Below are 13620 nucleotides of genomic sequence, written 5' to 3'. Positions count from 1 at the left end.
ATATATATTCATATCTTCCGATAAGATAAAACATTTTGTTCAAAGTGACCGAATGCAATTGTCTTGTCAATGATTTAATGATGAGACGGTAGTAATAAGGGTTAAGTAGTATAATGGGTATAATGGGATGTTTTCTCCAAAGCCTGCTTACTGGCCCTGCAAGGCTCCTAATTTAATGATGCATCTGGTGTCTGTGACAAGTGAAGCTACTACATTAACATGAGTGAGTTACAATGCACAATAGTGGCTGAAGAAAAAAAAAAACTTGAGCTTTGTGTGATTGTTCTTTCACAGTATCAAAGAGAGCTCACAATGGGCTGTGAGTGTCTCCTGAGGCACGCTGGGGGTGTCTGGGCTGTGAAGGGGTTGGGAGGACAGGGAGATGCCGGTGGGCTATATAAGCAGGACAACCCAACCCCAGAAAACACTTCCTTCTGGGAAGAAGACAGCAACGGGAGCAAGCATGACTACTGAGAGCCAACTTACAGGCTGGTCAGAATGCCCAGAGGATTTTACCCTTGTCGAACCACCGCACAAGACCTGGATAACGTCATCGATTTGTACATATTCTAGGATGGGGGCCCTCGGAACCGCAGACGTGTTGCCCGAAAAGCTCATCCCCGTGAGCCAGCGGCCCGACATGACCGAGGCGGAGGCTGACCGGGCCAAAGCCGGCAGCTGCGGACCCCAGAGACACAGGCGCGTGGCGGCCAACGCCAGGGAACGGAGAAGGATGCACGGCTTGAATGAAGCCTTTGACGAGCTGAGGAGCGTCATCCCGTCCCTGGAAAACCAGAAGAAGCTGTCCAAGTACGACACCCTGCAGATGGCGCAGATCTACATCAACGAGCTGTCGCAGCTGCTGGTCGGTGTGGTGCAGCGGGAGTGCAGAGGCTCCAGGACGAGCCCCTCGGACGTCAGAGCTCCCAGGGTGTGTCTGAGCCTCTGTCCCCCGGGGAGGACCGGCTCCCCGCAGCCCCCCAGCTCTCCTGCTGGAGGACCCGTCTCCCCGGTGGGTCACCTCATCATCCTCACGGCGCCCAAATCGGACTTCGGACGAGTGAACAAGTCGTCTTCCCAGAGCAGCGACGGAGAATCCCCCCATCACAGCGATTTGGAGGACTGCATGAATGGGAGACAGTGACAATCGGTGTATCTCGACAGCATCTGCAGTCATACCGGTCATTTGGAGAACCAAAAGCGTATGATGTTTAAAAAAAAAAACAAAGAAAAAAAACCTTGACTAGGTGGTTGAAAAATGGGAAGTTGAGGGCTTGACATTTTTTTTGTCACTCTGCTGATATGTGCTGTCAACGTGTACGGGAGAAGTTGAGTCGAGTGTATTTTCACTGTCTTCAGGCCGTCGTGGAGGCCCAAGACCCTTTCCTTGCACTTTAAACTTGGCCTGAGCCTGCAGGACCAACCGTATGTCTGATGTAGTGAATGTCTGAATGTTTTCTTCTAAATTTAAAATAAATATTTTGATATTTATGTCAATGGTGGATTTGGGTTGTTTTTGCTCCAACAAAACACAATAAATGTAAGTAAAAAAAAAGAAAAAAAAGAAAAAACGTGGAAATAAGTGAATCTGTGAAATAAGAATAGAACGACCGTACTGTCAAATCTTTGTCGTTTGACATTAAGTCCTCTATTGTGTTTGATTTCTTATTATATCAGTACATTATACACAGTTATTATCATTACAGTTATTACATTATAGTTTGTATTTCCAAGAAAAGGGGAAGATCTGACGGGACATTTCGAGGAACACGGACCATTTGAAATAAATGTTGTTCATATTAAAGTAGATACAAAGTGAATGCATCAGGCTTAGCCAACACTCAGACTTGCATTTAAACTGGTTATATTATTCAGTCTGGCATTGCAACAATTTAACTGCCAAAGAATTGATTGGAATAAAGATTTTATGTTAATTGACCCAACACGTTTGTAACGCTCACAAACTTGATTGTATGAGATCTCTAGAACCAGGGGCATATTGACTGGTGTACACAAATTTATGTATTCATTCTGTTATTATTAGTACAGGCAGCATTTTGAGTGTGTACTGGAGGGAAAACCATCGCGAAAGCAACATAAATAAAATGAACCTCAGCTAAGGGCACCTCACTGATTTCTATTACAAATTGAATTTCTAATCATTACTATTGACTATTTTCTATTAACTAGAAATGAAAATTCAGGATTCCAATAAAGCAACGTTGATTATTTTACTTAGCATAACAACAAGCTATGGAATCAAATCAATTTGCATATAACAAAGACCCACTAAAATAACAAACAGTAAGATAGGCAGTCCAAAAAAAAAACCGCGACTAATAATAAGAGAACGGAGTGGAGTCGGCCCCTCCTGGGCGACGTGGGGCCTGGAGCTTTGCCAAGTCCTTGGAAATGATTTCTGACAGCTTCTGTTTAAAGCTTGTGGGGACGCCTGCGGAGGGTGGAGGGGGGGAGGGGTGTTCCGGATCTCCCACCTTCCTCCTCTGCGGCTCCCCCCGCGCCTGGGCCGCGGGCCGATCCCCGGCCCGGTCCTGGGTCTGGGTCTGGATCGCCTTTGATACGGGGGCGGGAGGCCGGAGCGATGGCTTTGGTGGTGGATGTGGGAGGGAGAGGGGAAGGGATTGGAAATGGGGAAACGCCAACGAGCGAGGATCAGGCTGGAGTTTGAGAGGCGGCTCTGAATAGCTAACAAGGGAGTAGGCTGCGTCCCGGGAGGAATCCCGCCCTGGCTTGGCCTGATCATTCATCCTATTATGCACCTGTTGCCTCTGGTTGTAATGGAGACAGGCCTCCCCAAAGTCTTTTAGGTTGATGGAATCCGGTTGTCGACTCCGCTCGCCGCCCGGCTGGGAGGGACTCAATTCTCCGTCGGCAGAGCTGTCGCTTATCGTGGCATAATGGTGAAATGTCGGCTCCGCATTTGTGTCAGCCGTGATGTCCGGAGGCTTGGAGGTGAGTGGGGAGGGTTTAGAGGTTGGTGGTTGGTTGCTCAGCTGATCAGAGCGGTCAGATATGGACTTGGGGGACTGGGCGGAGGAATCCGTCGTCCCCGGCTCCGTCAGGCACCCCCTGGCGATGGCCTGGAAGATCTGCTGAGCCTCCTCGGACAGGAAAGTGAACATTCCTTCTCCGGAGTCACACTGGTGGCCGGCCTCGATGCTGAATCCGCCCTGGCAGGCAACAATCACGCACGAGTTGTTTTTATTTGAACTTACATTCAGTTGAAGCTGAGCACCCGGTGGGCTTCTGAATCCAAATAGCACAGTGATTCTACCTTGACCTGTCCGAATCGGCGCAGCAGCCGGTAGGGCCAGTGGAAGACCGTGTGGGACATGTCTCTGTCCAACAGAAACAGCGCGTCTACGTCCGGGGAGACCAGGAAGTCTCCAGTGAGCCGGCATCGCACCGAGGCCTCCGTGCTCTTCACAGTGACCGGGAACAGCTCTGGATGACATCAGAAAAAAAGAGCTGCAAAAAACGTTGCATATCTTAGAACGTAAGGCGGTTTAAATTTAAGTGGTGGAAGGTGAATTTAAGTTGCTTGCAAATGAACGGGGCGGTCCGTGAACAAATGTCTGGGTAACACAGAGCTGGCTGACTTTGACTCTTTAGGGCTTCGGGGGTTTGGCTAAATTTGGGGCTTGGTCCACTGCCTGCCACTAATTCCAAAAAGTTCCAATTTATTTTTTTTTTTAATTCTATGACAATTAAACCATACGATATATTTTGTCATCCTTTCTTTTCAACCTTAATACTTCCCAAGTACATTGCCCCAAAACACAAGAACTCCCTGTTCTAAGGAACAGCAACAGAAACGGACAAGAGAGTGTTCATTACATTATCAAGACGGATCATACTGAGAAGTAAACATGTCGTCAAACAGCCATCACAATGTAAACCAGCTAAATGATTTACCACCCCTTTAGCACTTAGGTGTTGTTTTTTGTACATCCTAATTGACGTTAACAATTACCTCCGTTCCAAGACGAGTACAGCTCATTGTCCTTCATGGACAAGTGACTCGCTTCCTCCAGAGCCTCCTCTCCAGGATCCTTATGCAAACACAGCGGCATGGCAAACATTGCGACATAACGCGCTGTTATCTTTTTATGGCAGAGACAGGGCTCCGTCAAAGGAGGAAAGGAGCTTATGCAAGCAGAGGAATTGGAGAAGTAAAAAATCGAAGATACTGCCTCCCTAAGTCAACTTCCCCATCGGGCTTACCCGCCTTAATGCGAACTTGACGTTGCTGGAATCCCCCTTCACCCAATTGTTATCTCTTCACACCGTGATATACGGTGGCCCACACAGAAATCAACGCTGCAAATCAGGCGGGAAAGGAGAGTAGGGTACCTGGGCGGCGAGCTGGTAGAGGTGCTGGAACCATTCTTGGCACACTGTGGAGGCCAGGGTGTAGGTGCGTAAGGTGGTGGTCAAATAGAAGGCCCCACACCCCGAGGGGCACAACTCCTCTGGGGCCAGGGTGATGCCAAGGCAGTCACTCAGGCGGATCACCCTCCTCTCTGATTTCTCCTCCTCGAGAGGAGTCATCGGATTCGGGAGTTCATCCTCGGAACTGGCTTCAGGCAACGAGTAAAGCTCCAGCCATCCAGCGCCGGGGCTTTGAGGCTGGAGGAGCGCCATCCACATTTTGCTCCACGTTTTCTATCGCGGAGCATTGGAGGATAAGCGGCAACAAAATGATCTGTTAGCGGTTGATAACCACAAGGCTATTTCACCCAGACCTACACTCTTCAAAGATCACTCTACAGGAGTTCTGAACATCTCATATTCATTCATTTAAGTGTCGCGTCACACACCAAAACCCATCGACTGGAGTTTTCCTTTTCGCAATTTAATACGACCATGAACCCGATCCGATCATAAATCGTGGCTCATTTCAAACATGTGCCCATAAATACACGACTCACCTTTCCAAACTTGACACCCTGCACGTAGATCATCGCCTCTTTCAGACGGCGCATTTCTTTCCCCTTTGCAAATCCCTTTGGAATAGAGCAAATGCCACGCAGCCGCGATACTATGACATTGGTTCTCTTTGAGTGAACTCTTCCGCGTGCATTGCGTTTTCAGATTTGCATCTACCGAAAGCGGTAGAGGCAAAGCAGACAGTGATGAACAACCACACAAATATAAATACGTAGGTCATAAAAGTTCCGTTTTGCTGTTGCAGTCCCAACTTCCTGTTCCATTACCACACTTGTTCAAGCAACATCCTGACCTAACAACATCTCTACTCGCGCTTCAATGTTTAAAAGCACTTTAAAAAAAAAAAAAAATAATAATAATCAAAAGCAACGTGGAAAAAAAAAAAAAGGGGACAATCAAGTTTTATTTACATATACAGATTCAGAAAAATATTTTACAAATGACATGTAAAAGCACAAGCAGGTGAAGCGTGTGCACAAAAACAAAATGGAGCGATGCGATGTCGATTCCGGCGTTCTTCCCAGGCCGGGTCCAGCATGAGAGAACAACGGTCCCGGGGGCGAGCTTAGAAGTCCATGGAGCTGTGAGCCAGGTAGTCCTTGCGGCCGATGTTGGAGACCTGCTTGGTCTGCATGGCCTCCAGCTTGGGACAGTCCGTGATTCGATGGCCGAGACCACCGCAGAAGGTGCAGCCTCTCTCCCCTGCGAGGACAAGCGGGCGACGTTAAGAGGGGAAGCCAAACGTTGGGTTCGCTGCAGAGAGCGAGAGTCTGCGGACGGCCAGGACAGAGAAGGACGGGAGGGAGGGAGGGAGGGAGGGAGGGAGGGAGGGAGGGCTGAAGAGGTCGACAGACTCACCCCCGATATCCAGCATGGTCTCGTCACCCGTCTGGAGAACCTGGAGGACGGGGGGGACCTTCTGCTTGGCCTCAATCAGCAGGGCTTTCAGATCCATGAGCACAGACTCGTCTGGAAGAAAAGATCGATGCTCATTGCGTGTCCACGAGGATCGTTTGTTTAAATTTGACAGCCAAGTATGTTTTCCCCCCCATTACGCTTTTCTTTTTGCATTGTTTCTCACCGCAGCCTTTATTGATGAACGTCGTGGCAATACCCGTCTTCCCGGATCGTCCCGTTCTTCCAATTCTGTGAACTGAAAAGAGAGAAGAGACGTTTTAATAAATAAATTGTGTGGGAATTTTTTTTTTTTAATAATAATTAAAAAAAAAAAAAAAAGACGATTCCCTGTGATGTGAATACACGATCCACATGAAGCATTTCTTCCCACCGTAGTTTTCGATCTCCTCGGGCATGTCGTAGTTCACCACATGCTGGATGGCGGGGAAATCCAGCCCCTTGGATGCGACATCTGTGGCAACTAGAACGTCTTTCTTTCCTTCTTTGAACGCCTCTATGGCTTTGGTTCTTTCCTCTTGATCTGAAAACATCAAGAAAAAACAACAACATTGTATTCCTTTTGTTTGGGGGGGCTGACGACCTGCAGTGCCTTTCACACGGCGTACAAGAGAGGATGGTGGTGTAACATGCGATAAGGGCACCATCTGCTGGTAACAGTTGGTAACTACACAAATAATTGCAAAAAGCCACATTGTGTTTGTGGAAGAGATGGTCAGTTAGGACCGGGCTCAAATGTTGGTGTGATCACTAACTTTGAGAGTGTCATGGTGATAAAGGGCTTCACAAATAAACTGGACTTGAGAGGCAAGGTAGCATCTTCCCCATCAAGCCCTACTATTAGCCTTACCCTTTCCACCATGGATAGCCACAGCCTCAACTCCTTTTAGTAAAAGATACTCATGAATGGCGTCAACATCCGCTTTCTTCTCAGCAAACATCAATACCTGTACAAGAAAAACAAAACAAACACAGATAAGCATTTTTGACTGATTCAAAATAGTGACATCCAGCTCAATGTCAATCGCGTGTTATGCTACTCACGGGAGGAGGAGTCTTCTGGAGACACTCGAGCAAGTACACCATCTTGGCCTCCTCCTTGACGTATTCCACTTCCTGCAAAACGAGTCCGGTTCATTAATCGGGCGTCGCCGTCAAAGGGTTCTTAAATGGATTCCTCCAAAAAGGTGAAACTGTCAAATCCTCTTGCGGTGACGCGGTCGTACCTGGATGACGTCCAAGCTGGCCGCACCGGCTCTGCCCACGTTTATAGTGATAGGTTTTACCAGGGCACTCTTGGCAAAGTTCTGGATCTTTTTGGGCATTGTAGCACTGAAAAGCAGCGTTTGCCTCTGACCCTGAGGGAAGAAATATCCATTCAATTCAATTGGTATCATGAAGGCTTTGTTTACACAAGAACTTTTCTTGATCATAGTCATTTAATGTTTCTGTAGCTGTAGTAGTAGTAGTAGTAGTAGTAGAATGTTTAGATGTCGACCAAAGCTGGCGCTGACCTTGAAGTAGGAGAAAATGGTGCGGATGTCTTCCTCAAAACCCATGTCAATCATCCTGTCGGCCTCGTCCAACGCCAGGTAGCGACAGATGTCCAAACTCACCATCTTCTTCTGCAGCAGGTCCATCAGTCTGCCAGGGGTGGCGACCATCATGTGGACTCCACTAAGAGCCATTCAGACAGAGGAGTCAGGCCTGTGATGCATTCCTTTTTTTTTTTTTTTTAAACTCGGCTCAAAAAAACATTGTTCCAAAACGTCAAATTTTTATTTTATGCATCACACAATTCAGTAGGTTCTTGCTTAGACGTGTCCACTTGTGTCCAGACTTACTGGTTGACCACCTCCATCTGCTCCTTGACAGACATTCCTCCTATGCAGAGCGCAGTTCGCAGCTGCGGGGCGCCCTCCTCCTCCAGCAGCTTGCAGTAATATTCAATTATGCCGTGGGTCTGCCTGGCCAACTCTCGCTGGGGTGAGAGAACGTTTTAATGAGATTTGTTCAACACCGGCAAGATTCAGCATTTTATTCGATCGTGTAAAACACTAAGTTTAATAATTAATTAATAATAATTATTATGTCCGACGTTGATGCGAAACAGAGAGGAAATGAAATAATTCTCAACTCAAAAAGTTAAAACGCTGTGGGTGCCCACACCGGTAAAAATACTATGCAGGTCATTTCATACTCAAGTTGACTGGTAGACCTGTCTGGGAGGGGCGGAAGGGGATTTGAAAAGCATCAGCAATTCATCAAAACGTCAACAATTCATGCTTACGGTGGTACATAAAAATTCCAAACCAAATTCATGATGCAATTCCCACAATTCCAAAATTAGCGCCGCATCAGGGGGTGATTTAGAGGGAAATAACGCCAGTCAAACATTTCACTCCTGTCATGTGGCACTTAAAATTCACGATATATATACCGTAGTTGTCTATGATATTTAGTTAATAAATAGTGAGGTCAATAATTTAGGGAATGAAAAAGGAGCTCAAACAATAAATCTGTGACCTGCGTATTAATAGCGTTCAATTTCTAAAAGTGCAGTGTCGTGAAGAAGAAGGGATCAGTGGCTCACCGATGGACAGATGATGAGTCCATAAGGTCCCTCCCTCTTACAGAAAGGAAGCCTCTTTTCCTGCTCCAGGCAGAACATGATGATGGGCAGAGTGAAGACCAGAGTCTTTCCTGAACCCGTGAAGGCGATGCCGATCATGTCACGCCCCGAGAGGCTGGAGGTGAACAGGTGAAGGTTACAAAAAAGGCGCGTTTGGGATGTTGTCCGAGCCAGGCGGTGAAAAACAACTGTGCTTACTTACATTGTAGGGATTCCTTGGATTTGAATGGGTGTGGGATGGACAATGCCCTTTTTCTTCAAACCTTTGAGAATTGCTGACAATTTTTGAGAACAAAAAGTGTTAACGACACCGGCAAATACTGATGGAGACGGAGTGCGCTGTAAAAGCCGCAAATGGGCAGAACAACACACAATTCATGTCATATGATATTTGGTTCAACCTGGTGGAAGCTTCATCTCCCTGAAGCTTTTGATCGGCGCCGGGACGCCGTCTCCATCAACCAGGATGTGGAACTTCCTCCTGACACGATCGTGTCTAGCGTTGGGCATGTTCAGGATGTAGCGTGGGGCCTTCCAACTGAAATGTACATTTTGAGTTATGAAAAGACAGGACGACTCCTCATTAAATCGGAGGACTTGATCATTACATACTCACCTTGTTTTGATGGGATCGTCATATATGATACCCTTGGCCATTTCCTTTACAGACATCAGAGCTAAGAGAGAGAATTGAGATGTTTTATGATTTTTAAATTAGAACGATTCATAGAGTTATAAAAAGTGAGACAGATCAGCTTATTTGCAGTCTTTCATTATGGTTTTTTTTCCTTCCATCCTTGTATTTACTGTCAAAAAAATATTCACTCTCACAAGCAAGTTTTTATCAAGTTTAAAATATATTAAAAAAAACATAACTTCACACATGGGGAATTGAACCTGGATCTACTGTGTAGGAGGGCAAGATCACACACACACACACACACACACACACACACACACACACACACACACACACACACACACACACACACACACACACACACACACACACACACACACACACACACACACACACACACACACACTTCCTGGTGAAAGTTCCTGTGGTGGAAACGCGGCTAAGGTCTCTTATTACTTTGGCATCTTCATCTGAATAAATAGGATTACTCATAAGGTATGATTGTCCCACATCACAGCAAACCCCCCCCCCCCCCCAAAAAAACCCACCAGCTTTACATCAAGGTACAAACACATGGCGGCTTGGTTCTTACATTATTGAACATAACTAATTTAACTTAATCAAACAGCCGTGAGCACCTTACCTCTGCCTTCAGCGACACTTTCAAGAATCTTCTCTTCCTCTTTCAGCTGCTTTTCCTTGGCTGACTCTTTGCGGGCTGCAAAGTCAAAGCCAAGGATATGTTCCAAGAACATAGGCTCAAGTTTAAAATAACATGAAAAATTGATTTTATAGAATGATAGGTATGGGGTGGGACTTGTTTAGATACCCTCGGCTTTCTCCTTGAGGTGTTGGTGCTGGTCCAGAAGACTGACATTGGAGCGTGGGCCAAGTCCCTCTTCCTCATCCCTCTGCTCTCCTCCGCTGTCCTTGTGGTCGTCATCCACTGCTTTGCCTCGCAAGCGTAACATCTTCTGCAGCTGTAAACAAACAATTCACTTGATGTGCATTTCCTACAGGAGTACATGAACATACACCGATGAGCCACAACATTAAAACAACTGACAGGTGAAATGAATAACATTGATCATCTCATTACAATGGCACCTGTCAAGGGGTGGGATATATTAGGCAGCAAGTGAACAGTCAGTTCTTAAAGTTAATGTGTTGGAAGCAGGAAAAATGGTCAAGCGTAAGGATCTGAGCCGCTTTGACAAGGGACAAATTGTGATGGCTAGACGACTGGGTCAGAGCATCTCCAAAATGACAGGTCTTGTGGGGTGTTCCCGGTATGCAGTGGTTAGTACCTACCAAAAGTGGTCCAAGAGAGGACAACCGGTTAACCGGCGACAGGGACATGGGTGCCCATGGGAGCAAAGAATAGCCGGTCTGGTCCGACCCGATCCCAAAAAAAGAGCTATTGTAGCGCAAATTGCTGAAAAAGTTAAGGCGGCTATGATAGAAAGGTGTCAGAACACATAGTGCATCGCAGCTAGTGCTGCGTTTGGGGCTGTGTAGCCCCAGATTGGTGCCCATACTGAGCCCTGCACACCATCGGAAGTGCCTACAATGGGCATGTGAGCATCAGAACTGGATCATGGAGCACTAGACGAAGGTGGCCTGGTCTGATTAATCATGTTTTCTTCTACATCTTGTGGATGGGCAGGGTTAGGGTCCGATCGAGCATCTGTGGGATGTGCTGGATCACCAAGCCAGATCCATGGGGGCCCCACCTCACTTAAAGGCTCTGCTGCTAACGTCTCGGTGCCAGATACCACAGGACACCTCCAGCGGTCCGGTGGAGTCCATGCCTCGACGGGTCGGATGTTTGGGCGTAACGAGGTGAGCTACACAATGTTTGTGGTTTTTAGTGGTGGTTTTAATGTTGTGGCTGACCGGTGGTATTTAATAATGCGTCGGTTAGGTTATAGCTTGACCAGACTGACCGTTTGTTGCTTTCGTATCTTGACTGGAACATATGGAACGTAGTCGTCATCTTCCGAGCCCTCGGAACCAGCTTTATCTGCCTCTCCGTGGGATCTCTGTTCAAAACAAAACCAAATGATTGACATTATTGGTTGTTATAATGGGGAACCAAGGAAACAGTGTCTGTCAGTTTTTTTTTATGTGTTGATAATTGTATTTACCATTTTTAAAAATATGAGCTTGCGTATTCCCAAGTTAAGTCTTGAAATCTGAATCCCCCGCTTCAAAATAGGATCACCCTGACGCCTTTGATGCGACTTAACAAGTTAAACAAAGCGTTCACGTGAAATGACCAGTTCGTACGGTCCCGTTACAGTTTACAAAACCGAGCTTATTGCGCGTAATCGCCGGTCACGACGGCGTCACGACATCTGACCGCATACATGTATGACCGTATGTGTACGTCCGTGACAAATAAGCCCTTGAACTTGATCACATTGATTACATTTCACTGCATATATGTATGGAAGTATGTATATGTATGTGACCAATAAAAAAAATCTTGAATCTTGAATCCAGACGCGTTCACAAAGTGAACCGGGACGCTAGCACTTAGCTTGCTAGCACAACAAGCTACACCGTCCGCGTTCGTAGAGGCACGGCGACGGCGGCGACGACGTACCTTTTTTGTCCTGCTCTCGGTCTCCATGTCGGCTGCGGGTTCTCTGCGTATCTATTCACCCCCAAAAAAAAAAAAATAAAAAGTTCCGTTCCGTTCCGAGGAGACTAATTTACCGGGGATGGGACGCCCGAGCCCGGGTCGCGACGCGCCGGCGTGTTGGGTGTCGAGTGACGGCGACGTGTGACGTCGAACGCGAGGACGTTGAACGTCTCTGACCCGCGTGACCGGAAGTGGCCTGCCGGGGGCCGCTGCCCGTTGTTTTGTCTTTTCATTCCGGTGCTTTTCTAACTTCTCGCTGTGATTAAAATGTATTTCATGGCTCGTCGCACAAGCACATCCCTTTGTCTTTGTCCCCCCCCCAAACACTGAGGATGACATTTGCTTTTATGGTTTTTGGTTGTTTTTTTGTTTTTTTTTCCCCCCTCATTGTACAATCGCACTGCCCACCCCGGTGCAGGTCACATAAATGGACATTGTGAAGGGAAAACGCGTGAACCAGGCTTTATAACTATCGAAGACTAAACTACCTCCAATCATGTGGTTTGCTTTCATTGAAACGAATAGTTTGTCATGTACTTGTGAGGCCGGACACTCAAAACATTTTACTGAAGCACATCGACATATTTTCAAACGTGCATCCGTTGCGGCACTTCAATACGTGAACGGGGATGTGGGGACGCAGGGAGGACGCGTTTCTTCACGACGCCTTGAGCGGTCTCCAGACAGCTCCACTGAACGGAGCTTAAAGCCCATTTTGACCAATCAAGTCTCAACTTGGCCCCGACTTGGCTGTGAGTTCCGCCCCCGGTATACGTACCGGGGAAACCAACCGCCTGTCACTCTTCCTCTGACCGTTATTCAGCTCTTGAGCAAGCTGGTCAGTGAGGCCCACCGGTAAGAACCGACGTGTTCCCCCACGCCCCCAAAGGCAGAACCCAGTAGAACCCAGAATCCTGGTAGACTATTCTAAGGACCAACTGGCAGATATGACCGCAAACCCCAACCCCAGTGGGTAAGGGTTTGAGTTAGGGGTTAGCCTGCCGCGTGGCCTTGTAGGACTTCTTTGCCACATTCGCTGACAGCCTACACGCCTTGGATGGAAGCTGATGCTTTTTCCGCGGTGAGGGGGGGGGGGGGGGGCAAACTGGCTGCTACCTGCTCCAGGGGGTTGCATAGCCAGGTAGCCCAACTCCGGCTCGGTGAGTCCAGGATGGACCACTGGTTGATGGGGGAGCGCATCTTCTGTGGAGCGCTCCAAGGCGACCTCACCTCCTTGGCAAAATTCTCCAGCGCAGAAATGGGACGCGGGCAGGGAAGCCGATCCCCAGCCCCCATAAGATACAACCCGGCTAGCACGGAGGGTGCAGCGGGTTCGGGGTCAGCCACAGCTCGCTCCAGGAGGCCCAGCAGCTCTTGGCGGAATGGCCCCAGGGATGCTTTTTGACCAGCCCCTTGTGCCCCCTCACCTGGCCCTTCTCCTTCCCCATCCTCCTTCTCCTCGGAACCTCAGTGGGCTGCGTGGAAGCCCCACCACTGCTTGTGCGCTGCCACCGCCTCTTGATCAGCCGGGCATGGATGCTGAGGGGGATCAAGAGGGGCAGGGGAGCGTGGCCTTGAGACAAGGCCCAAGAACTGGAGAGTCGATTCCTTCTCTTCCCCTCCCTACCAAGAGGCCCGTAGGCGCTTCGGCAGTACGGGGGCGACTAGCGAGGGAGCCGATGATGTCGGCCTGATGGCGGATGACTAAAAGTGGCAGACCTGAGCAGTCGATACAAAAGCACGGGTCCGAGAGCGGCGCTTCCGTGTGTGCCTGGCCGATACAGCGGATGCACAGCGATTGAGTATGCCTGCGTC

The 13620-nt window shown here is 48.1% G+C and overlaps 1 protein-coding gene across 1 annotated transcript; it reads right to left on the bottom strand.

The window, feature by feature from the left end:
- Window positions 1–5356: 5356 nt before the first annotated feature.
- ddx41 (DEAD (Asp-Glu-Ala-Asp) box polypeptide 41) lies at window positions 5357–11919 on the bottom strand. Its single transcript, XM_080008571.1, has 17 exons — window positions 11767–11919; window positions 11105–11200; window positions 9988–10138; window positions 9802–9876; window positions 9135–9195; window positions 8920–9056; window positions 8721–8793; window positions 8480–8633; window positions 7731–7867; window positions 7401–7563; window positions 7113–7244; window positions 6931–7002; window positions 6737–6833; window positions 6260–6409; window positions 6053–6124; window positions 5830–5940; window positions 5357–5673 (listed from the first exon to the last, which is right to left on the bottom strand). The coding sequence occupies exons 1-17, from the start codon at window positions 11791–11793 to the stop codon at window positions 5537–5539; spliced, it is 1845 nt and encodes a 614-aa protein (XP_079864697.1). The 5' UTR covers window positions 11794–11919; the 3' UTR covers window positions 5357–5536.
- Window positions 11920–13620: the final 1701 nt, after the last annotated feature.

Source organism: Zeus faber, assembly GCF_960531495.2.
Source record: "Zeus faber genome assembly, chromosome: 10".
NCBI classification, from domain to species: Eukaryota; Metazoa; Chordata; class Actinopteri; order Zeiformes; family Zeidae; genus Zeus; species Zeus faber.
The sequence above is the reverse complement of the archived record's forward strand: the minus strand, read 5'-3'. Positions and strand labels throughout refer to the sequence as shown.

What these genes read in the sequence shown, in the direction of transcription:
- ddx41 (XM_080008571.1), bottom strand. Translation starts at nt 11,793, where the DNA reads ATGGAGACCGAGAGCAGGACAAAAAAG. An exon ending in GGAGATGAAGCTTCCACCAG is followed by an intron (nt 8,794 to 8,919) that starts GTTGAACCAAAT and finishes AAAAATTGTCAG; the next exon opens with CAATTCTCAAAGGTTTGAAG. An exon ending in CCAGCTTGGACGTCATCCAG is followed by an intron (nt 7,003 to 7,112) that starts GTACGACCGCGT and finishes CTCGTTTTGCAG; the next exon opens with GAAGTGGAATACGTCAAGGA.